Source organism: Dendropsophus ebraccatus, chromosome 14 (genome assembly GCF_027789765.1).
Source record: "Dendropsophus ebraccatus isolate aDenEbr1 chromosome 14, aDenEbr1.pat, whole genome shotgun sequence".
Lineage (NCBI taxonomy): Eukaryota > Metazoa > Chordata > Amphibia > Anura > Hylidae > Dendropsophus > Dendropsophus ebraccatus.
In genome coordinates this window covers 27,767,907-27,795,805 of record NC_091467.1, presented here as the reverse complement: position 1 = coordinate 27,795,805, position 27,899 = coordinate 27,767,907, and the positions used below count along the sequence as shown (strand labels likewise).

The following is a 27,899-nucleotide window of genomic DNA, read 5'->3' as shown; positions in this document are numbered from 1 at the left end:
ATGGATAACCCCTTTAACCCCTAGTTCAATAAATAATTTTGTATTTGAAATATATGATGTTAAAGGATTTCAAGATTAAGTAGATATATGGGAAAATGGTAGTTATTAACTTATTGCCGTGTATGACTATCTTCCTTAGAAAGAAACACAACTTAAAGCATAAACAGACGTACAATGAATCAATCATTAAAATAGTCCGTGTATGGCGGTAAACAATTACCTACAATCCTGTTCAAGGCACACAATGTAATTGAAGCTAATTGCTTGAGCAAATGCACAGACTATTCTAATCATTGATTCACTGTACAAGCCTGTTCATATTTTAAGAAATTTAAAACCACAGAAAAAAACGTATAAAATAAAAACAGATTTTAAATGTCTGGCTATAATATTTTCTGTTGATCAGTTTATTTCCCCGAGATGATTTCTGATGGACTATACTAAAATTGTTTCATTGAACTTAAAGTTTTTTAAATCTGCAGCCAGCAGGGGCAGGGAGGAATCTGATCAGGAGTATGAACTTAAAGCGACTCTGTACCCACAATCTGACCCCCCAAATCACTTGTACCTTTGTATAGCTGCTTTTAATCCAAAATCTGTCCTGGGGTCTGTTTGGCGGGAGATGCAGTTATTGTCCCTAAAAAACAACTTTTAAACTGGCAGCCCCGTGCCCAACAGTCGGGGATTAGATTGTGTATGCATTAGGCTGGCACACCCTCTCTGTCCCTCCTCCCCACCCTCTTCATCATTAGGAATGCTCTAGGCAGATTGTCTACTATTCCCCACCTGTTTAGCCCAGCACATGGGCTGGATCGTTAAGTACCTGTGCAATGTTCAGCATGGAGAAAATGTTCCAGTGGCTTTCATAATGATGGAGAGGGTGGGGAGGAGGGACGGAGGGGTGGTGCAAAGTTAGGACACAGATATTCTAAGCCACGCCCGTAGAGCACGGGGCTGCAAGTTTAAAAGTAGTTTTATAGGACAATAACTGGATCACCTGCCAAACGGACCCCAGGACAGATCTTGGATTTAAAGCAGCTATCTGAGGGTACGAGCGGTTTGGGGGGGACAGATTGTGGGTACAGAGTCGCTTTAACTCTCCCTGTGAGTTCTGAGATTTCCGGCACTGACACGTCACAACCAGTGATGAGCGACCGTCCTGATTTTCGGTTCAGATCCCAAACACAAACATAAAAAAAAGATGATCGTGTTTGATTCCGGTTTGCGTTCACCAATTATTCCCGAACAAATAATCAACGTTCAGTAGAAGCGTACGTTTCCATCTGGAGTTAGGCACATGCGTACAGATTATCAGGTGCAAAGTGTAAAATACGTAATAGCAGGGCAATTATGAGGCCTGTAGCATTAGCGTATCTTTTATCCGCCCGTGCGTATATACTGGCAATTACTGGCACACATCAGAGCCAGACAGAAAAATAATATCTATATATATATATATATATATATATATCCTAAAAAGGACTGTGCAGTTCTTAAGTCTTTTTTCACAGAGGACACCACAGGGTTAAGAAATGAATCCTTATAGTGCTAAAACGCTGGATCTGTTCCCCTCCCCACACTGACAATTTCACAATGTTCTAAGCCCTACTCGGTCACCTCTCCCTCCCTACACTGACTAACTACCACTGTGAATATTGCTGCCTAACCTAATTCAGATGCTGTCCCTGCTCATATCACTTTGCCTCAACGGCGCTTTGTTATCACATCAATGTACGTAATGACGTTAATCGTAGGTCTAATCACAGTAATGTCACTACAAACATGGCTTCTACATTACCTGATGTGCCCTTCCTTCCCCACATGTTCATTGGCTCTTTCAAATTGGTAGCAGGAAACTTGCGCAGTTGCGTGCATTGTGAGATAAATGTTCGAATATGTTCGAAAATGATCGATATAACCATCAAAATATTTGTTTGTGATCGGCGAACACAATCAATTAGTCATGTTCGTATGAACATATGAACATTTACGAACATGTTCACTCATCACTATTAACAATCTGGCTGATGGATTGGCTGCTCAGCCAGTCAGTGACTGGGGCAGGATGCAGCGCCATTCACTGATTGGCTGAGCAGCCAGTCCATCAGCCGTGATAAGCCTTTTCTCCCAAGTCGTGACGTCATCAGAACTCAGGGAAAAATGCTTTCCAGAGAGGTTCCCAAGGCCAGTCCTGCTGTTCACTGTGTTTATACTCCTGATCGATTTCCCCCTACCCCTGCCGGCTGCAGGATTTTAAAACTAGGACTTCTCCTTTAATAAAAACCCATTTAAATATAATACTTACAAATATAATGCTTACATAACTTTGATAATATTTATAACATGTCAACTATAATTTTATGTGAAGTAATTCGAACACTCCCTGTAGACAAGATACTTCTCCCAATATATAGTGTTAATTTAACAAAAAATAAATAAAAAAAATTGACAGTGAAGCAGTGAAGAAGACGGATTAATATCAATAAGCAGTTACTTAAAGTTCCAAGCTTAAAGGATGGACACAGCTCAATACCCTCAATAAGCTTAATGTGGAAAAAAAAAAAAAGAAATCTAGATATCGATTTGAAGAATTCTAAGGTAATAAGGCAAAATAGGGTCACCTGTATTACTGCTACATGTTTCACAGCTACATGTCCAGAAAACAAAGTGTGACCTCCTTCTTAAAGGCATGTTGTTAGATAGCTGGCTAGCCCAAACTCACAAGACTGGTTACTAATAGAGATGTATGAGGGTACTCGATGGTACTCGTTACTCGGAGGAGCATCTTGCGATACCCGAGAAAATGGCATCATCCTTTTCCTGCAAGTTTGGGCGATATGTCTCAGCCAATCAACATGCAGGAGACTCCTGCGATCACGTGGGACCCATACATGTCGATAGCAGCGATTGGTTAGCCGGATCAGATGACCCCGCCATATAAAAATCTGGGCCAGCGGTGCTCGCCTCACATGCATGCTGGAAGAAAATTGGGACAAAGCTGCTGCTTGTCAGGGAGAGCGTTAAAGAGGTTGGCCACTTTATAGTAAAATAGGTCAGTACAAAGTATTAGTAAGTGTGCTCAATGTATATACTGACAGCAGCTCCCTGTGTACCTCATAGAGCTAAAATCAGGCTCCCCTCCTCCAGGCTGGGCTGCCCTGCTCTATTTTGTTTCAGTCCATAAAATGGCCGACATGGAGGAGCATGTGACCATGCCCTGTCCCCTGTGTCCTCCATAGACATATACAGGCTCAGTGGTGGACACTGGGGGGCGGGGCATGGTCACATGCTCCTCCGTGTAAGGAATCTTATGGACCAAAACACCACAGAGCAGGGCAGCCCAGCTAGGAGGAGGGGAGTCTGATTTTAGCTCTATGAGGTACACAGGGACCTGCTGTCAGTATATACAGTGAGTACAGTTACTAATACTGTACACTGAGCAATTTTACTATAAAGTGGCCAACCCCTTTAAGGAGGGAATTAGCATTCCTTTAGGCAGGGATACTATAGAAAGAGCCCAACAGCCCTTTTAAGGGCTTAAAATCTCCAGACTGCTGGCTGGGACTTGCAGTGCAGCTACCACGATTTTAGTAGCACACTGTGGTGATATGCATCTCACGCAGTCAGTGGGTGATGAGATTGGAGACTTGCAAGTGGGGTCTAAAGAGGTGTCTGCTGATGATGATGAGACCAGGTTGTCAGACAGTGATGTTGTTGTCATGGATGTAACTCAAAGTGGGCAGCAGAGTGAGGAATTGAAGGAAAAGCTGGTCAATGAGGACGAGGTGACTGACCCGAGCTGGGTGGATAAGCCTAGTGTAGACAGTGTTTCTGAGGGGGAGGCAAGTTCAGCCACAGGACCGGTTGGAAGAGGAGAAGGGGGGGCAGAGGGAGAAGCATGGCCAGAGCAAGTAGATCAGCAACTGTTTCACAGAGTCAAACTCCCGTGGCCAGGCCTAAATGTTTGCAAGTCTGGAGGTTCTTTAAAGAAACTGCGGATGACCGACGGACTGTAGTGTGCAACCTGTGCTACGCCAGGATCAGCAGGGGAGCCACCACTACCAGCCTAACCACTACCAGCATGCGCAGACATATGAGTGCTAAACACCCCACTCAGTGAAACCAAGGCCGTTGAGTTACTGCAAGTCACACCCCTGCTCCTTCCCTTGTGTCTCAGGCTGGCTCTGTCAGTCCCCGCGCCAAGGCCCCAGGCACAGGCACCTCCCGCCCTACACCCACCCCTTCACCTCCACTATGCTCCACACCCTCCAGCAAGGTGTCCAAGCACATCGTATAATTGTCCCTGCAGCACACCTTTGTACGGAAGTGCAAATATACTGCCACTCACCCGCATGCACAAGCCCTAAATGTGCACATAGGCAAACTGCTGAGCTTGGAGATGCTGCCCTATCGGCTAGTAGAGACAGAGGCTTTTAGAAACCTCATGGCGGTGGCTGACCTTGGGGACCTTGGTACTCGGTCCCCAGCCACCACTACTTTTCACTGTGTGCCGTCCAAGCCCTACACCAGCACGTGTCAGATAACATCATCCGTGCCTTGACCAACGCGGTCAGTGACAAGGTCCACATGACCATGAACACGTAGACAAGTACTGGCGGGCAGGGGCACTATATCTCCCTGACAGCACATTGGGTAACTTGTTGGAGGCTGGGACAGAGTCTGACCCTGGTTCCGCTCATGTTCTGCCCACACCGAGGATTGCAGGGCCTACCTCGCTTGCGGTCTCTCATAATTTATATATTTATATTTTCTTCTCCTCTTCTTCCTCCTCCCTATTACGCCTCCATTTCATAGTGCTAGCTGCATCAGCACGGCGGTGGGTAAACAGGCGGTGTTAAAACTGCTGAGCTTAGGCGACAAGAGGTACACGGCCCAGGAGCTGTTGTAGGGCATTAAGGCGCAGACAGATCTTTGGCCATGGAGCCTCAAACCAGACATGGTTGTGTGTGACAATGGGCGGAACCTGGCGGCGGCTCTGCAGCTCGGCACCCTCACACATGTACCATGCCTGGCCCACGTGTTCAATCCAATGGTGCAGCGGTTCCTTAAGACCTACCCCAATTTGGCTGACTTTCTCACCAAGATGCAGCGCATCTATGCGCATTTCCGCAAGTCAACCACAGATGCTGCCACCCTTAGGGCACTGCAAAGTTGCTGCAACTGTCAGCTCACCGACTGCTGTACGACGTGCCCACACGGTGGAATTCCACCTTCCAGATGGTAGCCAGGGTTTACCAGCAACGCAGAGTCATTGTGGAATGCCAAATGTCAACCTCGGTAAGAAGCAGTACTCAGGTCAGTCAACTACCTCAAATCTACAATGAGGAATGGACGTGGATGTCTGCTATCTGTCAGGTACTGGGCCCCCTTGAGGAGTCAACACAGATGGTCAGCGGCGATGCCGCCATCATCAGCCTCACCATCCCGCTGCTGTGTCTGCTGCAAACCTCCCTGCTCAGCCTGAAGTCTGAGACTTTGCCTTCATCTCAGGAGACCGGGGAAGAACATCCGCTGCTAGATAGCCAGACCACCCTGACATCAGTTTCTTACCACGAATTAGAGGATGAGGAGGAGGAAGAAGAGGAGGAAGAGGAGCAGACTGCTGCCACGACTGAAGAGGGTACCCATGCTCAATCCTTAGCTGTTGAGCATGTATGCCCTAAAGCAGAGGAATTGGTGGAGGAGGAGGAGGAAATTGAGCCTATTGAGAAGAGGGAGTTCTTGCGTGTTGGGACCCATGGCTGACTTTATGTTAAGCTGTCTTTCCGATGACCCTCGGGTTAAAATTTGTTTGGACAACACCGATTACTGGGTGTTCACCCTCCTGGACCCTTGGTACAAACAGAACTTTTCCACTCTAATTCCTGCCGAGCAACGCAGTATGAGAGTGAATCAATATCAACCGGCCCTGATGCAAAAGCTGAAAATGTACTTCCCATCTGACACCACTAGCGCCAGAGGACGTATTTCTGTGGTCCAAAGAGCAGGGGAGAGGGAGGGTGGAGCAGGCAGCTTGTCAAAGAGCAGGGGAACGCTCTCCAAGGCCTTTGACAGTTTCATGGCACCCCAGCAAGACTATGTCAACCATCCCCAGTCTAGACAGAGTAGGGGGGAAGCCTTCAGGAAGATGGTCAGATCATCATCTGACGCAGGATCAGGTTGCTATGGATACATCCCACATCTGATGCGTTCCCTTCACGAGCCCTATTCTAACTCATAGGGCTCATGCACCGAGCTTGCATCTGTGGGACATATCCATGGTAAGCAATCATCTGGCATCAGCTATGACTATATGCTGATTTTCCTGATGAAAAGCCAGGATAGATTTTCTACAGGAAAGAGTGGGTCATGGCCATCTGTGGCTTGCAGCATGACCTCATACAATTGTAAGAGTGAAACAGTGAAGACCAGGCAATGCAACACAATGATACCTTTGAAAAAAAAACAAAAAAAAAAACAATATACAATATATAGATGATGCTCAGATTCTATATAAAACAGTCCAAAGTCAATGCAAAGGTACAAATTTACAGCATAAATCAAGAGCGATAAGCACAAAGGAACACAAAACCCACAAGGTCCTCAACGTGTGCAATACAAGGCAGACCACCAGCTATGGAAAGTAGTTGTTTTCCTAGCAAAATCAACAAATATATGTTAGAAACATATCTATTTGACTTTTGACCACATGTTCAGGAGGATGAACATTATGTGTATTATAAGCAATGGTCATGTCCCAAGCATCAACCACAGCAACGGGAAGATTTCTGAAGACATCTTTCACAATCAAGTTTTGGATGTAGCCATAGAAATCACTCTCTTGATCCTCACTTTCGTCTCTGGTATTCTCAGTTTTGATGATGACCTTGGTACAGTATCTGGAATCCTCAAGAAGAGAACTTAAAGATCTGTGTACATTAAGAAGTCTTCTAATGAAGAGCTGGAATGGGAAAAGCCTAAAGTGTTGACCAAAACAGATGACAATGACACAATGGGCTCCTCCGGATTGTCGGTCTATCTGCTCCTGGACATAAGCGTCATCTTTGAAGTGGAAGCGACTTGCAACAGTTGGGTGACTGTGTTTTTTCCACTGTAAATAAATATTCCTTTGTTGATCTACTGCGACCATCAATGTATTTATTCCAGGTCTATGGAGATTAAAGGTTTTGACACCTGTAAAAAAAACAGTGCACAGAAAAATTACCTGACATAAAGAATATTTAACACTGCAATCAAGTTATACTGTATGAAAAGGAAATTGCCATTTTCAAGACTTATAACTATATTTGGAAGCGTTATACTAAGATTTGGGTGCCACTATATTGCATCAGCATATGTTTTCAGTGTAAGTGCCACCTACCACCTGGTTGCACTGGTGACTCATTTTAAAGCTGTCAGAAATCACTACCCCTAAATCCTTCTCTTCTGAAGTCTTTGCCAACACAGAACCGCCGATATAATATTCGGATTGAGGATTCCATTTCCCTCAAGTGCCCTATTTTACATTTGTAAATATTGACCTGTGATTTACATTGTTTTAACCACTGAAACATAAATGATTTTCATTTTCGGTAAGCCATACTTTTTTTAATGAGTATTCACACAGCACACTGAAGAAGGGAAACATTCTCATGCATTTCTTCCATTCAGATCTCCAAGATGTGCCTTTTTAAATGAGTTTTTTACTATGCAAAAACAATGTGATTTTTTTTTTTATAGCTTGACCTTACCTTTCAAAGTCTGTACTAGATATGTACTTCATTGACGTATAGTTGAGTCCCCCATGAAGTAGATCATTTTGTCACTTAACCCCTTAAGGACCGGGCCTAAAATGGCCTTAAGGACCGGAGCAAATTTTATGAATATGACCTGTGTCACTTTATTCATTAATAACTTCGGGATGCTTTTACCTATCCGGCTGATTCTGAGATTGTTTTCTCGTGACATATTGTACTTCACATTTCTTGTAAATTGGAGTCGATACTTATAACGAATCTTTATGAAAAAAACCAAAATAACGTAAAAATTGTAAAAAAATGCATTTTTCCAACTTTAAACCTTTTCTGCTTATACAGAAAATGGTTATGCCACATAAATTATATATTAAATAGCATTAGCAACATGTCTACTTTATGTTGGCGGCATTTATTAAACTATATTTCATTTTTTTTAAACAATAGAAAGCGTAAAACATTAGCAGCAAATTTCCAAATTTTCAGTAAAATTTCAAAATCAGATATTTTTAGGGACCTGTTCAGGTTTAAAGTGTATTTGAGGGGCCTGTATGTTATAAAGCCCCACAAAGCACCCCATTTCAGAAACTGCACCCCCCAAACTCTGCAAAAGCAGATCCAGAAAGTTTTTTAACCCTTTAGGGGAGTCACAGAAATAAAAGCTAAGTGTGTAAGAAATTTGAAAATTTTAATTTTCTGTGCAGAGATTTTATTGTAATCCAATATTTTTCATAATTATAAACTTACTACCAGAGAAATGCACCCCAATATTTATTGCCCCGTTTCTGCAGTTTATAGAAATACCCCATATGTGACCCTATTGCGCTACTTGACGCAACCACAAGCCTCAGATATAAGGGAGCGCCTAGTGCATTTCAATGGCTCCGTTATATTTGGTAATTTCTGACTGTATCACTTCAGCTTGGCAGAGGCTCTGGGGTGCCAAAACCTAAAAAACACCACTAAAGGGACACCATTCAGAAAACTACACCCCTCAAGGAATGTAACAAGGGGTGCGGTGAGCATCTGGACCCCACAGGTGCTTCACAGATTTTCCCAACAATATGGCGTGAAAAAAGACAAAAGTATTTTTTACACTAAAATGTTGTTCTAGACTTCAATTTTTCATTTTCACAAAGGGATAAAAGGAAAAAAAAAACACAAAACATGTAGCGCAGTTTCTCCCGAGTACGGAAATACCCCACATGTGGACATAAAGTGCCAAGCGGGCGCAGGACGAGCCTCCAAAGGGAAGGAGCGCCAATTGGCTTTTGGAAGCTGGATTTCACTGGAATGGATTTCAAGGGCCACGTCGCATTTACAGAGCCCTCGTGCTGCCAAAACACTGGAAACCCCCCACAAGTGACCCCATTCTGGAAACTACACCCCTCAAGGAATCTAACAAGGGGTGCAGTGAGCATATGGACCCCACTGGTGACGGGCACAAATGTGGAACAATGTGACGTGAAAGTGAAAAATTTCATTTTTTCACTTTCACGGCAAAAATGTGCCCGTCATCAAGGGGTCCATATCCTCATTGCACCCCTTGTTAGATTCCTTGAGGGGTGTAGTTTCCAGAATGGGGTCACTTGTGGGGGGTTTCCACTGTCTTGGCAGCACAAGGGCTCTATAAATGCGACATGGCGTTCATCATCCATTCTAGCCAAATCCAACCTCCAAAATCCAAATGGCGCTCCTTCCCTTCGGAGGCTTGCCCTGCGCCCACATCGCGCTTTATGTCCACATGTGGGGTATTTACGGACTCGGGGGAAATTGCTCTAAACATTTTGTGTGTTTTTTTCTCTTTTAACCCCTTGTGAAAATAATAAATTCAAGGCTAGACCAACATTATAGTGTAAAAAATGTAATATTTCATTTTCACGCCACATTGTTCCATATTTGTGCCCGTCACCAGTGGGGTCCATATGCTCACTACACCCCTTGTTACATTCCCTGAGGGGTGTAGTTTCCATAATGGGGTCACTTGTGGGGGGTTTCAACTGTCTTGGCAACACAGGGGCCTTTTAAATGCAACATGGCCCCTCGAAATTCATTCCAGCCAAATCCAGCCTCAAAAAACCAAATGGTGCTCCTTCCCTTTGGAGGCTTACCCTGCACCCGCATGGCGCTTTATGTCCACATGTGCGGTATTTCCGTACTCAGGGGAAATTGCTCTACAAATTTTGTGTTTTTTTTATTTTTTAGCCCCTTGTGAAAATGAAAAAAATCAAGACAAGATTAATGATTTAGAGTAAAAATTTAAAACAAATTACACCAAATGTTGGTCTAGCCTTAAAAAAGAAAATAAACGCAAAGCGTGTAGGGTAATTTCCCCTGAGTACGAAAATACCCCACATGTGGACATAATGTGCCATATGGGCACAGGGCAAGCCACCAAAGGGACAGAGCGCCATTTAGAGGCTGGAATGGAGGATGGAGGCCATGTCGCAATTACAAAGCTCCTGTGCTGCCAGGACAGTAGAAACCCCCAACAAGTGACCCCATTCTGGAAACTACACCCCATAAGGAATCTAACAAGGGGTGCAGTGAGCATATGGACCCCACTGGTAACAGGCACATATGTAGAACATGTGCCGTGAAAATAAAAAATACAATGTTTTTCATTTTCACGTCCCAAATGTGGCCGTCACCAGGGGGCCATATCCCCGCTGCCCCCCTTGTTAGATTCCTTATGGGGTGTAGTTTCCAGAATGGGGTCACTTGTCGGGGGTTTCTACTGTCCTGGCCGCACAGAGGCTTTGTAATTGCATCATGGCATCCTCTAATGGGAATGGCGGCCATACCTACTTAGCTGGGAAAAAGGGACAATTCTAATTTATTTGGGGGTATTAGGCCAATTATTAGTTTATAAGGTTGAAAATGACAGGTGTCCATCAAACTCAACCTGTGTTGATCCAGAGGAAGGCAAAAAACCCTCGTGAGGCAGACGACAGTAGCCTCATCACAGGGGAAAAATTCCTTCCCGACTCCACAATGGCGATCAGAATAATCCCTGGATCAACGTGACCCCTGAAATAGGAATAAGGGACAGAATTTAGATAATGTAGAACCCCAGTGACGTGTGGTGCGCCTTGAAGCGATCCAGTATGCAGAGGCCGGGGCGATCAGGACAGGTGTCACACTGGAAAATGGTGTCCTTCCTGATCCCCCTGTTACGCCACACTCTGCACTTCTTATGGGGTCTCCTGTTTTCCAGTGTGGGGGACGTCACCTGGAAAATGTTGTCCTGGTGCGATCCGGGGTCCTTCATATCCAGAAGCGCTGGGGCCGCTCCATGGCTACTAAATATTAGGGCTCTATTACTGCTTCTGATATTTTCGGATTGTGCCGCAAGCTACAGTAGCTCGGGCACTGACGGACCGGAAGAGGGGGTGCTGGTATAAAAGTTATCCCCGTACAGGTGGTAACCTTTATCCAGCAGTGGGAAGATCAGTTCCCGAACGATCTCCCCACTAACTCAGAGGATGGGGGGGGGGGCATCTGGGGGCTGGATTTGGGTGTCCCTTCCTTCATACACTCTAAGTGCACGTGCACACTGCAGAATGGCAAAGGATAACCCTTTGTGCATTCCGCAGCTGGCACCCACCCGCAGACTGATGCGGGCGCGCGTCTCCGTCCGTGTCATAGACTCCATTCTATGCACGGGCGGATTCCGCTCTCCGTCAAATGTGTTCATTCTTTGGACGGACGATGGAATCCGCCCATGCATAACATGGAGTCTATGACACAGGTGGAGACGCGCGCCTGCATCAGTCCGCCGGCGGGTGCCATCTGCAGAATGCACAAAGGGTTATCCTTCGCCATTCTGCAGTGTGCACGTACCCTAAATCTGTAAGTGTACCCTGAGGTACGCTCACACAGTTTGTAGAATTTCACGCCATACCGTGATCTCTTATTGGGACGGTACTGGCGGAAAAGACGTGTCTGGGGGGGCAGCGTACGCTACGCTACCCCCAGATACGTCATTGGATGATGAGGATGAATGGAGGAACAAAGGACCCCCCCATTCATCCTCACTGGCTGTTTCGGTGTCGGAGGCAATAATAGCGTATGCGTCCGACACCGAAAACACCCTGGGGGTCATCTTTATACGGGGATTGGTATATGGGGTATGTAGTGGTGTAGTGTAAAACTTTATTCCGTGTAGTGTAATGGTGTTTTTTACATGTTTTTTTAACATTAAGTATAAAAAAAAAAAACTACGCCAAGAAAGGAGTTGCTGATAAATGCCGCACTTATGTGCGGCACTTATAAGCAGACCGTGGCTGTAGGATATAGGAAAAAAACACTCTACGCCAAAAAGGAGGAGTTGCTGATCAGCGGCGCACTTACGTGCGATGCTGATCAGCACTCAGCGGCGATAGGGTGCGGATAATAGAAAAAAAAAAATTGGGAAAAAAAAAAAATCTTTCTTCAACCCTATAGCTACTGATATGTGTATTATATACACTTATCAGCCGCTAGGGGGCAGTAGAACGCCAATTCCGGAAAAAGCCGAAGTTTGACGACGCTGGAGCCGATGATTACCGATGGGGACCGCCGGAAAAAGACGAAGATGCCGACGAAGACGATGACGCGTTCGGAACCCGGAAGTCGCGTTCGGAACCCGGAAGACGCGATCGGGACGCTGGATCCGGTGAGTATGGGTCAATACCTGCTCTGGACACCTTAGCTACCTAGCTGAGGTGTCCACAGCAGGTATTTAACCCTTTCATGGGGTACTTATATCGCCGTGATCGGCCGGCCGCTCCTGGCCGGCCGGTCCCGGCGATCGGGACGTGGCACCGTGGCCACCGTTACTTTTAACAGTAATGGCGGTCGGTGTCATCCTCGGACAGCACCGACCGCCATTGCTTTCCGGGCCATCGGGTCACCGGTGACCCGGAAAGCTGCAGATCGCCGCCATATGCTGATCTGAATTGATCAGCCAATAGCGGCGATCGTCAGCACGGGAGGGGTTAATCACCCCCCGTGCCGACAAGCAGGGATGGCCTGCTATACATTATAGCAGGCCATCTTCCCCGATCGCTGCGTGTGTAAACGCAGCGATCGGGGAAACCGCGGGCGTAAATGTACGCCCGTTTGCGTTAAGGCACGGGTTTTGGGGGCGTAAACTTACGCCCGCGGTCGTTAAGGGGTTAAACATTTGTACTTTTGCTCTTTGGTAGTAAATTTGGCGAGACTGCAAAACACAGGGTTCCAGCCATTTTGAAACACAAAACCACTGGGAAATGGAGATTCCATTCCAAAAATGTTAGTGGCCATTTATTAACCTTATGGCACTTTTTTTTTTTTTTTTTAGTGATTTTTTTTTTATTAAATATTTTTATTAATTCCAAATAGATTATATAAAATCCATAATCCTCATTATCAATAATATTTATCCTTATATCCCCCCTCCCAACCCATTAGACAGAAATCACAACCTGTAACCCTTACATTATTTTACAACTTCCTGTTGCAGTTTACCTCGCGGGGCGCCTTTATACCCTAACCAAATCTAGCTTCCCTCTCCTCCCTTCTTACCACTTTGCTAGATACCTTAATATCTATCTCAATTCCTATTGGCGGTCCAGTCCCCTTCCCACCCCCAGGAGACTGGGCCACAGACCGAAACCGCCCCCCCCCCCCCCAGCCGACCCGACACCGTCAACCATAAACCACAAAAAAAAAAAAACACCACACGCCTCGCAATTAATTTATAATAATAACTACATACCCATCCTCTTCATCAAAACCCTTTCAGACACACTTTCGCTGCCTTCGCACCAATCACACCCCTCCCGGGGTCGCAATTAATGCCCGCAACTTATTTACTGCCATATCATCACCGGAGCTCCAGAGGTCTGGTTTCCCGAAGCCCTGGACTCCCTCATGTCCCTCCCAGGTTGCCTCCCTGCCCATATATCATGGACAAGGAGTCCCCCCGGAAGAAACATAACCACACTCAATCCATTATATTATACTTCCACAAAGGCGTGCTGATGAGAGAGATAGAGCAAAAAGAAAAAAAAAGAAAAAAGTAGATTAGTAAATAAAAATAAAAAAATGACTAAATAATCAAAATAATAAATAAATAAATAAAACTCCATACTTGTTACAAAACACAGTTAACTTAGCTTATTTACCAATATGACACATGTCGTAGTCTGCCGCAGCGCCGGCTCCCCCTGCCCCCAGCCCCCAGGCCACGAGGAAACAGCCGGACCGCCTCCTCCCCACCTAAAAGTTACTTCTTACTCCAAAGAAAGTTATTATTCCAGGCGCCCCGAGAGTACTCCACAGGTTACATAACCCAACATAACCACAATCCGCTTGACACAAGATTGAACACAAGATTCCCATTCTTCTAGCCTCGGAACTTGGGGCATGATCCACTTCCGGGCTATTAACAATTTGGCATAAAATAGAAGCCTCAAAGTCTTTTTTATTTTATACCTGGGGACCTGTAATCTTGGTACCAAACCCAGTAAAGCCACCTTAGGAGACCATTCCATGTCAACCCCCACTATATTATTCACTTTTGCACAAAATTCTTGAAGCTTAGGACATTCCCATAGCATGTGTATAAACCCTGCTGCCCCTACCCCACATCTAGGACAATTATCATGAGACCACTTGCCGATTCTTTTTAGCAAGACAGGTGTGTAATAAATTCTATGTGTTATATTATATTGTATCATTCTATGATTTGCAGATTGGGACACTGTTCCCATGAAGTCCCCCATGAAGTAGATCATTTTGTCACTTAAACATTTATACTTTTGCTCTTTGGTAGTAAATTTGGCGAGACTGCAAAACACAGGGTTCCAGCCATTTTGAAACACAAAACCACTGGGAAATGGAGATTCCATTCCAACTTTACATCGGTCCAGAGTCAATGTGGAAGACACTGAGGGATTACCAAGACAAAAATGTTAGTGGCCATTTATTAACCTTATGGCACTTTGGGATATAAACTTACTTTAGAGGTATTAAATGGGTACAGAAGGTACTGTATGTCTGTGCTATCTAGGGTATGTGGTGATTAGCAGCTGAATTACCACTTTGGCTATTGATGCCCTTAGATGTTATAGTCATAGGCGGATTATAATGAGGGCAATCTGGATAACAGAGGGATTTGCTACAGGGCGGTCATTGGCTGTGGGGGAATTGCCTACAGGGGGTTCATTGCCTACAGTGAGCATCACCTACTGGTGGTGGTGTCATTGCTTACAGGGGCATCAACTTATTGTCTACAGAGGGATTGTCTGTAGGAAGAATGCCAGGTGTGGGTGTGTAGGGGGGGGGGCAGGGACGGTATTACCTACAACGAAGAGGGCTTGCTACAGAGGGATTGCCCACAGGGGGTTATACTGTGGATAGATAGATTGATAGGAGATAGATTGATAGGAGATAGATAGAAGAAAGATAATAATTCACTGCAGAGAACATTGTACTGCTGTTTTTCCTTAGTTGGGGCATGGCTAGTGGGGTGGGGGCAAGGCTAGAGGGAGCGTGGCTAGCAGGGCGTCCCCAATTTCTGAACATCCCGGGGGGTGCTACAAAGGCATGGGGATGGGTGAGTTGCTTGATTGTTATTTTTTCACCCACCCCCAGCCCACCTGCCATTTTTACAGTTGGTGGGGCTTCTCCTTTAAAACATGGGCAGAGGATTAAAGCAATCACAGGATAAATAGGCACCAGGATTGGACATTGAGACTAGTGATGAGCGAACATACCGAAGTTCAGTTCGGATCCCGAACACAAACATTAAAAAAAATGTATGGTGTTTGGTTTGTGTTCGTGTTTGCCGAACATTCACGAACAAATAAGGAACATACAGCAGAAGCATGCGTTTCGGTTGTTGCACATCCGTACAGATTATCAGGTGCAAAGTGTGAATTACGCAGTTTCGTACGTTCGCAAAATCAAATACGTTTGAAAATGATTGTTATAAATATTCCAACCAATGAACAAATTGTTCGTGATCGGCGAACACGAACACTAGCGCCATGTTCGTACGAACATATGAATATGTTCGCTCATCACTAACTCAGACAAAGCCCTGTTTGGCTTTTTGTCTGAAGATGGATTAGCGTCATAAATTGTCTGGCCTTAAAGGTGTATGGAAAGGCAAGGGGGAATAGTAGATCTCACTGGATTCACAGCTTAAACTGCCCAGTGTTGCTCCAGAATGCCCCTAATGTTGCGGCTGCTTAAATATTGCTTTGAGGATAAAGGGGACCAGGATCCCCTCTTCTGTTCAGTGTAATACAGCCAAGAAATGGTTAGGTGGTAAAGGCCCTTCATGCCGCATTATCTGCATTGCGACAATGCATGCAATGTATGCAAATAAAGTTGGATTACAACTCGTGAGTGACCTCTACTAAATGGGTGAACTTCTGGTTCAGGTCACAAGTCACTGGGTGGCCCTAGCTTCATACTACAAATACTGATCAATACAATTTACCAAAAACACTAAATACTTACTAGAACATTTCTTCACATGAACATATTTAGGATTTGTTGGAATTTCTACTGCAATGTTTTTTTTCTGGTGGAAAGAGAATAATAAAGGAAGGTTATTCACATAATATTGTGCCGTTTTTATTTTGACAAACAACACATTATATTTTAGTAACTGTATGCCAATATGATTTCTATTAAAGGCATCCTATAATATCCTATAATTATACCTGTCCCCTCACATGACTGTGGGAAGAGAGGAAGTAAACGCCAGGTATGGTGGCTTTTTTTTTCAGAAACAGCACCACTTTTGTCCTCAGTTTGGGTGTAGGTTTGCAGCCTAGTTATACTTAAGTAAATGGAGCAGAATTGCAATACCACTCATAACGCAAGGATGGTGCTGTTTTTGCAAGAAAGTAGGCGTGTTTTATCTAATCAACAGTTTTACTCCAGAGGTCATTCATGATGTCAGCCCATGTAGACTTTGGAGGCACCATGAAAGATATCCATATGGCTGAATATTGGGGGGGGGGGATAAAATACAACATCTTGTTACCTTTTAAATAGCGTTTTCTCAAGTGGAGTAAGGAATGAAAGATTCTTATCGAAGGACTGGAAAAAAACTGATGACCAACAGCTCCCAAAATCCGGTTTGTAGCAGTAAAACACTTCATGGTCTTGCTTGTTGCCATATTCGCATATGTTTTTAGCAAAGTTCAGCTTGAATCCACATTCACTTTTGACTTGTTGATCTACAGTTATCCTATGGATCCTGAAAGATACAAGACCATAGTCCTTGTTCCTTGCTCTCCATAGAGCCGCGACTCCTTCACTTGGGTGATAAAGGACAATCGAAATATGAACTTGTCCCTCCCAAAACAAGCTGAAATGGACATGAAAAGTTCCATTGTTAAAATCTTCAACTCTCCCAGATGCTGCGGCTTTCAGATTAGGTGAAAATATTCTTGTGTTCATGAAGTCTCCTCCATAGGTTTTCTTCTTGCCTAAATTGTCAACATGTAAACAATTGTCAAATTGTAAACATGTCAACCTGGACAATTAACTTGTCTCCTACACAGTAGCTTGGTTTTGGGTGGAGTATGGTGGCTCTGCTCTTCCTGGCACTAGATGCTTTGTCAAGGTCAGTCAAGGTCAGATTAGGAATCATGGCGGACATTCTGTTAAAGATTTCCATAGTTTGAAGTTCATCTTTTGAGGGGGTTGGAGTAGCCACAGAAAGATGGCTAACTTTATTGTTTCCAGGTTCATAGTAAGAAACGAATACAGTTGTTAGCTAAAAGACATGAAGGTTAGTTCCTAACTATTTTATTTTGTTCTATTCATTATATCTTGTTCAGATGATGACTACGTCTGCTAGGGTTTTAAGGCTTTTAAGGTTTTTTGTGATAGCCTTCTAACAGGAAGGTCATCTATTTTAAAATAATGGTCACATGACCATTTGTTAGATGAGGGATTTACTATAGATTTTACCATTTGGGTACATTTTACTTCTAAGATTTGACTTACCCCTTTGAAATGGTGTATAATGAAACTAAACACTAAGATGGTAACAAGTAAGGCAGTCACAAAGATCTTTTTGTTCCATCTGGAAAACATTTTTGCATTATTCACCTGAAATGTAGAAGTTTATTTTTGGTTTAGATTGTCATATGATCGAATCCCGATCCACATGATCAGACGGGTTTCTGTTTTTGTTTTTTTTTTTTTGTTATTCAAAGCTTTTATTGAACAAAAAAAATGTATACAGAAAGGAAAAGCAAGGGCCAGATAATATACCAGCTTCAGTGACATACCAGATTAAATCAAGTAAACAGATATACGGAACAGGCCGTGGAATATCACAGATGAGTGCGTGTAACATTGTCATTGAACTATCTGTCCATTCAAACTGCATACAACTACGAGAACCACATTCTATGAAAGAGAAAAAACAATAGGAAGAACAAGGGACAAGACAAAGGGGGGAGAGGGCGTCAGCACGGTTCCAAAAGAGAAAAGGTAGAGCATGGAAGAGGAGCAGTCGCGTCGCTCCTACAGCTCAAGTTGTCTGCAAGATGGCATGAGATTTATACAACGGCGTATCCAAAAACGCCGCCCAAGGGAACCACAATCGCGCCACCGGAATGGCTCTATTGTGGAATTCAGCTCTCAATTCCTCCATCCTCTGCAAGTAGAGGACTGCGGTGAACCAATCCGTTAAGGATGGCGGGGACTCTTTTCTCCATTTCCAGGGGATTACCGTTTTCGCGGCAAGCAGGAGAAATTTCAAGAGGGACTGCCTACTCTTAGACAGTGGGCCCGGTATCATAAACAGCAAAAGCGCGGCGGGGTCATTTGGCAATTGCGTACCTGTAATCGTCCGAATGACCGAGATCACCGACTTCCAGTAGTCTTGTAAGCAGTGACCCCACCAGATATGGGTCATGGTCCCTCTGGCCAATCCGCATCTCCAGCAAGTGTCAGGGACAGTAGGATAAAACTTATGCAATAGGGTCGGGACCCTGTACCACCTCGAGAGGACCTTATAATTGGTTTCCTGAGCCCTGTTGGAGATGGAGGACTTGTGACAGAGAAAGAAGGCCTTTTCCCAATCCTCCCCCGTAAAGGTGCGATTAAGCTCAGTCTCCCACCCAGTCTGAAAAGCGGTTTTATGAGAATCTGTTGTGGCGATTAAGAGTGTATATAGGAGAGATTTTGTTTTTTTCTTATGTAGTAAGCATTCGTCTTGTGTGAGATCATTGGCTAACTTCAGAGCTGTTTCAACTACTTCCCAAAGTTAATTCTTATCTAAAAATATACATTTTAGCTTCTTGCTATGGAAAGCATATTCTACATGTTTAGAACAGTTTTGTTTTTTTTCTTAAATTCTTTTAACCCTTTGAGGACCAGGCCCAAAATGACCCAGTGGACCGCGTAAATTTTGATTATTGCGCTTTAGTTTTTCCCTCCTCCCCTTCTAAGAGCTCTAGCGCTTTCAGTTTTCTATCTACAAGGCCATGTAAGGGGTTGCTGTTTTTTACAGGAATAGTTGTACTTTGTAATGGCGTCTTTCATTTTACCATAACATGTATGACGGAATCCCAAAAATATTATTTATGAAGATATAAATAGGTGAAATCGTAAAAAAGAATGCAATATGGTAACGTTTGGGGGTTTTCTGTGTCTACGTAATGCACTAAATGGTAAAAGTGGCATGATACCACTATTCTATAGGTCAGCCCGAACACAACCATATGCAGGTTACACAGATTCTCTAATGTTATATATTTTTTTTTTTTTTATGAAATCCTTTTTTTTTTTGGCAATTAGTTAATAATATAATGGCCCTATTGTGAATATTTGTGAAGATCGGACGTTTTGATCACTTTTTATGAATTTTTTTTATATATATAACGTAACATAAAATCGGTAATCCACGCACTTTTTTCCCTCTTTTCGTCTACGCCATTCTCTGTTGGCAATGACGCTTGTTATATTTTAATAGATCAGACAGTTACGCACGCTACGGTATTTTATATGTTTATTTATTTATTTTTATATGTTTTATTTATATAAAGGGAAAGGGGGGTGATTTCAACTTTTATTGGGGGAGGGGCTTTGGGGTAGTGTATTGGGATTTTCTAATTTTTTTTTCTACACATTTAAAGTCCCTTTGGGGGACTTTTACATTCACTACTTTGATTTCTACACTGATGATTGCTAAGCCATAGGCATAGCATTGATTAGTGTTATCGGCGATCTGCTCATTGAGCCTGCCTGTGCAGGCTTAGTGTAGCAGATCGCCGATCGGACCACACGGAGGCAGGTGAGAGACCTCCGGCGGTCCGTTTTAATGATTGGGACCCCCGCAGTCACACTGCGGGGGTCCGATCAGTAAGTGACAGGGGACTTCCCCTGTCACTTACACTTAAACGCCGCGACCGCGCCGCGATCGTGGCGTTTAAGGGGTTAATGACGCGCGGCAGCACGATCACTGCAGCGTGTAATTACCGCTGATTGCAGCTGATTACTGATTGCAGCCGGCCCCCACCTGCTATGAAGCGCGCTCCGCTCCGGAGCGCTGCGATCATGGCGTTTAAGGGGTTAATGACACGCGGCAGCACGATCACTGCAGCGTGTAATTACCGTTGATTGCAGCTGATTACTGATTGCAGCCGGCCCCCACCTGCTATGAAGCGCGCTCCGCTCCGGAGCGCGCTTCAAAGCCAGAGAGACACCCAGGTTACTTACACACTGCAGTACATAAGGGATTCAGTAGAAAGGATGGGTCTTATCTTCTCCCCTGGACCCCCCTCCTGCACGGGCCCCAAAGCAGCTGCCTACCCTGCCTCTATAGCAGCTACGCCACTGGCACTACTTTATTGCTAATCTATTAAACTTTGTATGAATCAAAAAAATGCACCTCTATTCACACCGGGCAAAAAGTGTCAGGTATAGGGGCCGCCTCAGACCCTTTCATTAGACCATATACAATAAAGATACTGACACCACAATCTTTGCTTAATCTCTCGTATATTCTTCTTTGCAAAAGTAATTGAGTACAAATTCAACATATATCACCCGTGTGAATCACGCTCTCATGGGACCTTGTCTTGGCGTCCTGCTTAGGTTGCTGATAAAGTCCTCATGTCGACTTGGACGGCAGAGACCTCTATGACGGATAGGAGGCCAGGTAGCAGCGTCTTACGTCATCACGTGACGTTTCGGAATCACTTCCTTTCTCAAGCGTGTGAATACTAAGTGAAACCCTTCACCATAAATACTTTGTGACGTCATCAGACCTTTACCACATATCAAATTCTAGACTAAAATATAATGATAAAAACAGGTTTCATTTAAGCTAGCATAATGATACACAGTCTCTAGTATCGTATCATGTTTCAAATAATTACCACTTTAATTATACCATAAACAAACTAATCTCTTTCATAAATGTACTTTTTATTATGTATGACAAACGATGTGTGTATGTGCTAGACTTACAACCGCCACTAGATGGCACACTAGACTGCTCTACGTTACAAGAACGCCTGGAAACTGCACATTTCATTCAATCCTCTCGGTTGCTGAGAATCAAGCGTACAAATCCAGTAGGTCTCTTTTTGTAATAGTTTCTTTTTGATCTCACTCTTGTCCCTCCTCCAATACAATCCATCTTAAATCACTTACTTTACGTTTCCTCTCTGCGAAATGTTTCGCTAGGCCTGTCTCACCAAAGCTTTTTCTCTCTTCTATTCCTTCTGCCTGATCTCTCTGCAATAATCTCCTGATGGCTGATCTGTGTTCATTTAGTCGTATTTTTACGGACCTGCTAGTCTGTCCAACATACACATCGCCGCAAGGACATTTGATTAAATACACGACATCACAGGAATCGCATGTGTGCATGCCACAAAGCTGTATTTTATGTCCCTTCCTAGGGTGAGTAATGCTATCTCCTTTTATAATGCTAGAACAGTTCTGACATTGCAAACAGGGGAAGGTTCCTACTTTTTTAGAAGCTGAAACTGTTTGTCTAGGTTTTAAACCCTCTCCAATATCTGCTCTCACCAGGCTGTTGGAGATAGATTTTCCTTTTCTCTACACAAATTTAGGTCTATTCTTGAGCAATCTGCCGAACTTATCATCATGCCCAAGAATAGACCAATGTCTCATAATTATTCTTCTGATTAGACCCGCATGCGAATCATATCTAGAGAAAAATCCTATTCTCTCTTCATTCTTTCCTTTGACTTTCCTCTCCAACAGTCGTTCTCTAGGGATCTCTCTCACCTCTTTAGCTGTTCTCTCCACTATCTCTCTATCATAACCCCTTTCTACAAACTTCTCTATCATTGCTTTACTCTGGGTGGCGTAGTCCTGTTCACTACTACAGATTCTTCTAACCCTCATAAGCTGTCCCTTAGGGATCCCTTTGAAAGTCGCAGGGGCATGGAAACTGTTTCTATGCAATAGATTGTTCTCTAAGCCTACAGATAGGAACAATCTCGAAACAATCTCATCATTTACTTTTTCTACCTCCACGTCCAAATAATGAATTTTTGTTTCATTTATTTCGGCTGTGACTTCGGCTGTGTTTGCAATGTCAGAACTGTTCTAGCATTATAAAAGGAGATAGCATTACTCACCCTAGGAAGGGACATAAAATACAGCTTTGTGGCATGCACACATGCGATTCCTGTGATGTCGTGTATTTAATCAAATGTCCTTGCGGCGATGTGTATGTTGGACAGACTAGCAGGTCCGTAAAAATACGACTGAATGAACACAGATCAGCCATCAGGAGATTATTGCAGAGAGATCAGGCAGAAGGAATAGAAGAGAGAAAAAGCTTTGGTGAGACAGGCCTAGCGAAACATTTCTCAGAGAGGAAACATAAAGTAAGTGATTTAAGATGGATTGTATTGGAGGAGGTATGGTGTAGGGACAAGAGTGAGATCAGAAAGAAACTATTACAAAAAAAGAGACCTACTGGATTTGTACGCTTGATTCTCAGTAACCGAGAGGATTGAATGAAATGTGCAGTTTCCAGGCGTTCTTGTAACGTAGAGCAGTCTAGTGTGCCATCTAGTGGCGGTTGTAAGTCTAGCACATACACACATCGTTTGTCATACATAATAAAAAGTACATTTATGAAAGAGATTAGTTTGTTTATGGTATAATTAAAGTGGTAATTATTTGAAACATGATACGATACTAGAGACTGTGTATGATTATGCTAGCTTAAATGAAACCTGTTTTTATCATTATGTTTTAGTCTAGAATTTGATATGTGGTGAAGGTCTGATGACATCACAAAGTATTTATGGTGAAGGGTTTCACTTAGTATTCACACGCTTGAGAAAGGAAGTGTTTCCGAAACGTCGCGTGATGACGTAAGACGCTGCTACCTGGCCTCCTATCCGTCATAGAGGTCTCTGCCGTCCAAGCCGACATGAGGACTTTATCAGCAACCTAAGCGGGACGCCAAGACAAGGTCCCATGAGAGCGGGATTCACACGGGGGATATATATGGAATTTGCACTGAATTACTTTTGCAAAGAAGAATATACGAGAGATTAAGCAAAGATTGTGGTGTCAATATATTAAACTTGTCAAGCCCTATTATGTAACTATGTAAGTTAACATGAGAATACCTCTTTAACTTTAAGACCCCCATGAACACTAAAGAAGAGTGGGTCCCATCTACCAATTTTGGCTTTGATGGCTGACCATCTATTGTTTAGTATATAAACGCATTCTGAGCGCTCCTGAACAGATAATGTCAGTGGCGGAATCGATTGCTGGATTTCCGACTGTTTGTTTTCCTAGAAATACCATCATATCTGTTTGGCAGCAGCTGACCACCCCTCTCCCCATTCAGAATATATAAATGCTTGGCCAAGTAGAATGTCTATGTGTATGAAGGACTGAGGAGAGATAAAATAGCTGCCGGACAAGTGGGCGGTCAGCTGACAGTCATTGTAGATGTACGGGCACCATCATTGAGCCAATCAGTGCATTAGCTGGCAACTAAAAACAAGACCCTTGTACAGTCTGCCATTAATAAGAACTCTCTTTCAAAAGCGCACACTCAGTCATGATGATCGTTTCTGGACATTGTTCAGATTAAATAAACCTGCAACTTTTAGTCATAATCAGTTACTTACACAATATTCCAGGCAGTAAGAATAGGCGTTTGCTGGATGATCTGTCAGCTGGATATAATATTCACCACTGGCAATCAGCTTTCCTTGGACAGACAAACATCTCATCTATATATCATCTCAACAGCAATTCTGAGAGTGCATTAGTCTGATAGGCAACGTAGAAAGAAGGAGATTCACGTTGTTCTACAAGTTTCCTAAAGTCAATGTAAACTAGCCCAACCTGTTAAAGGGCTTTGCGTCCTACAGAGGTGTGCAGTGCTTGCATTAGCTCTTCTCCAGAAGTAAAGGAGCTGGCTCTCTAGTGTCTCCTATTGGAGGAATTTGCCTTGTAAGTCATCTCAACCCCTATAGAGCTAGGGATTATCAATGCAAACCACATACTGGAGAAAAGCCTAGACAGTTAAAGGGGTTATCCAGCGCTACAAAAACATGGCCACTTTCCCCCTACTGTTGTCTCCAGTTTGGGTGGGGTTTTGAAGCTCAGTTCCATTGCAGTAAATGGAGCTTAATTGCAAACCACACCTGAACTGGAGACCACAGTAGGGGGGAAAGTGGCCATGTTTTTGTAGCACTGGATAACCCCTTTAAAAAAGACAAAATTGCAGAGCCTACTTAATCCATAAGGCTATAATTAAAAGAAATGCAATAAAAACTGTGAATCTGCAAACACAGCCTTATTTGGTTGTGTTCACACGTGGCTTTTTTTTTTTAATATGTTTTTGCTGTAGTTTTGTAGTGTTTTCATCAAAAGGCAGGGCAAAAGACTTTAAAAAATTCACGTGTGAACATAGCCTAAGAGATGTAATCATTCAGCCAGTTATTGGCCTTGTAACGGGTCCTTAAAGAAACTCTATCAGCAGGTTTATGCTGTTCTATGTAAACTAGTGACAGAGAAGCTGAACAGAATGATTTATCACTTACATTGTTTTGTGCAGCTGATCCAGAGATATCCTCTTGAATAACATGGACAATAAGTAGTCATCTCCATTATGTACATGAGCCCAGTAGTCCTCAATATTCATAAGAAGCAGGAAATTCCACCCACCAGCAGTTTGTTGGCAGTTATCTATCTATGCTGTGTATAGGCAGTCAACTGTCAATCAGCAGCTGGAGGGCGGGTGGAGGGGTGCGGCAAGAATCCTATTCTCCTGCATATTAGGAGAACAGCTGAACAGAATGATGTAAGTAATCTGTTCAGCATTTCTGTCACTAGTTTATGCTGCCCTCATTTAAGGTGGAATAACCTAGTGACAGATTCCTTTTGAGTAACATTGCATTTACTTTTTTAAGTTTTTTTTATGCTCTGTTAGATCCTAAAACTAGTTATTCTCTAATGTTATCCTTTGGCTTTTCGTCTCATTGTTTGGCACCTTCTCCCAAAGTGCAGACGGCATGATGTCAACATGACAGTAGACAGGGTTGTTATTTTATTTGTAATTTGTTATTTACTTGTTATAGATATTGTGTAATTGTTGTTTCTGGGGCCGCCTACACAGTGGGGAATCACGTATACAAAGTAAGAAACCCATTGATAAAAAAAATTAATCCGCTCTTTACATTTATTATATTGAAAATATAAAAACACCTTTAGGCTATGTTCACACTACCGATGGCAACAACGGCCGTACTTTGTATGGAATGGAACACTGCCTAATTTTCTAGTATACGCTATAAATTTCTTAGTATACGCTCTGGCCGGGATCTCATGCGGTGCCGCAAAGAATTGACGTGTCCGCATCAGAACACTGCAGCTGGAAAGATAATCCGCCCAGTACTTGCAGAGACCGGCTGTTATGTGACCCGGCCGGGTCACAGAACGGCCGGTCCAATACGTAGTGTAAACATTATAGTTTGTAACTGTTCACAATTAGATTTTAGGGGGGGTAGTGTTTTGTAGTAAAAAAAGTGAAAACAATGTAAACAGTATAAAAAACAGTTATAAGGAGTAGTGTTGAGGGAGCATGCTCGAGCATTGGAGTGCTTAATCAAACACTATGTGTGATGATGCACCTCGTGGTGTTCAGGTTACTGTAAAACACATTTAAACTCCAGCCGTATGCGGTATACTGCCGGAATTCTAATGCAGTAGCCTATTGCATTCTTCCATTCTAATTTATGTACAGTACATTTTGTTTACACATCCCTTCTTTCTGCTCTAAAATAGCTTCATTTTATCGTTGGACAGTGGCAATTGGTCACTCTACCCACTCAGGAGATGGAGTCCATCTGCTGTGAAACTCCACCTAGGTGCCACTTTCCACAGATAAAACAAAGTGATTTTAAAACAGAAAGTAGACACAGACAAGTGTTATATACTGTAGGTATATATTAAATGTGCAACATCTAAGGTGGTGAATGGTAAAGAGAACCAACATAGAGTAAGGGAGTGACAATATGACTTATGAATTATACCATATGTTGCAGGGGGTTGGTTGAAAAGGTAAAGAAAAACACATACTTATCTATGTCAGAATGCTGGGGCTATCTGTATGACCTCATCCGGTGCTCCACAGCTCTATCTACCTCCAAGATAAGCTCTTCACTGATCAGCCAATAACTGCGTTATGCAGGGTACCACCACAGCGAGTGGTTGGCTAATCAGGCCATCACTGCAGAGAAGACCTTGTCTTTGACGGAGGAAGTAACCATAGCTGTATGGGATAAGATGAGGTCAGAGTGGGAGCCCCAGGGGAACGAGGTAGGTGAGCATTTGTTTTTAGTTTCTGGATAACCCCTTCAGAGCACATGCTTGTCTACATGTATACATTGGCATCCCATTGTATAGAAAAAGTACACCCTATGAAAATAATGGAAAATAATATATTCTTTTGATGCATATACACATTATTATTCCCTTACAATAGCTTCCTATTTAATAGGAACAGCTCTGATTATGTTTTCAGATGTTTTTTCACCCGTTTTTTGCAAAAAAAACAGATGAAAAGCGGATTGCAAAAAACGGATGCATTTGTGTGCATCCGTTTTGATCCGTTTTTCCATTGACTTCCATTATAAAAAAAAAAAAAGGAACAAAACGGATCCGTATTTTTTGGACGGACACAAAAACGTTGCTGACACTATTTTATTGTCCGTTAAAAAAAACTGATCCGTTAAACGTATGCTGAAAACGCAGTGTGAACCCAGCCTTAGCATCCCATTTCATTAGAACTAAGTGCCTCAAAGAGTTCAATCTTCTAATAAAAGAATATAAAGTGAGAGACTTCCAACAACAACAATAACAACAAAAAATTGGAAGTTTCCTTAGTAAATTAACAAATATATGTTAGGAACATATCAATTTGGCTCTTGATCACATGTTCTGGAGGATGAACATCATGTGTACCATAAGCAATGGTCATGTCCCATGCATCAACCACAGCAACGGGAAGATTTTTGAAGACATCTTTTACAACCAGGTATTGGATGTAGCCATGAAAATCACTGAATCTCTCTGCATCTGTATTGATTTCCCGAGTATTCTCGGCCTTGATGATAACCTTGGTATCTGGACTCCTTAAGAAGAGACGATTCAAAGCTTTTTGTACGTTCATAATCCTCCTTATGAAAAGCTGGAGTGGGAAAGGTCTGAAGTGTTGACCTAAACAGATGACAATGACACAATGGGCTCCTCCGTTGAGTCGGTCTATCTGCTCCTGGACATAAGCGTCATCTTTAACCAAGTAGAAGCGACTTGCAACAATTGGGTGACTGTGTTTTTTCCACTGTAAATGAATATTCCTTTGTTGATCTACTGCGACCATCAAAGTCTCCATTCCAGGTCTATGTAGATTGAAGGTCTGGAGACCTGAAATTTAACAAGAAAATATATTATTAGTCAAATTGGAGAAACAAGACTCTGAGGCTTCAGAGTTTCTGGTGGGATATCAGAGATTCGCTATCTCCTCAACTATGTTTGAAACAGAATATGCAAAGAAGGGGTCTGTGGAGCCTCAGTTGTGAGTCTCAAAACATGGGAATAGCTAGATATCCCTCTCTCCAGAGAAGG

At 43.2% G+C, this 27,899-nt stretch overlaps 1 protein-coding gene and 1 pseudogene across 3 annotated transcripts in view; both read right to left on the bottom strand.

The window, feature by feature from the left end:
* Positions 1 to 6,532: 6,532 nt before the first annotated feature.
* Positions 6,533 to 17,418, bottom strand: LOC138771855 (NXPE family member 4-like; annotated as a pseudogene).
* Positions 17,419 to 24,915: 7,497 nt separating this feature from the next.
* LOC138772265 (NXPE family member 4-like) overlaps positions 24,916 to 27,899 on the bottom strand; it is a 97,499-nt gene continuing 94,515 nt past the window's right edge. For all 3 annotated transcript variants that reach the window (XM_069952549.1, XM_069952551.1, XM_069952550.1), the window contains one exon: positions 24,916 to 27,698. In XM_069952549.1, coding sequence (XP_069808650.1) covers positions 27,163 to 27,698 — 536 coding nt within the window. In that variant the 3' untranslated portion in view covers positions 24,916 to 27,162. The remainder of the gene's footprint in view (positions 27,699 to 27,899) is intronic.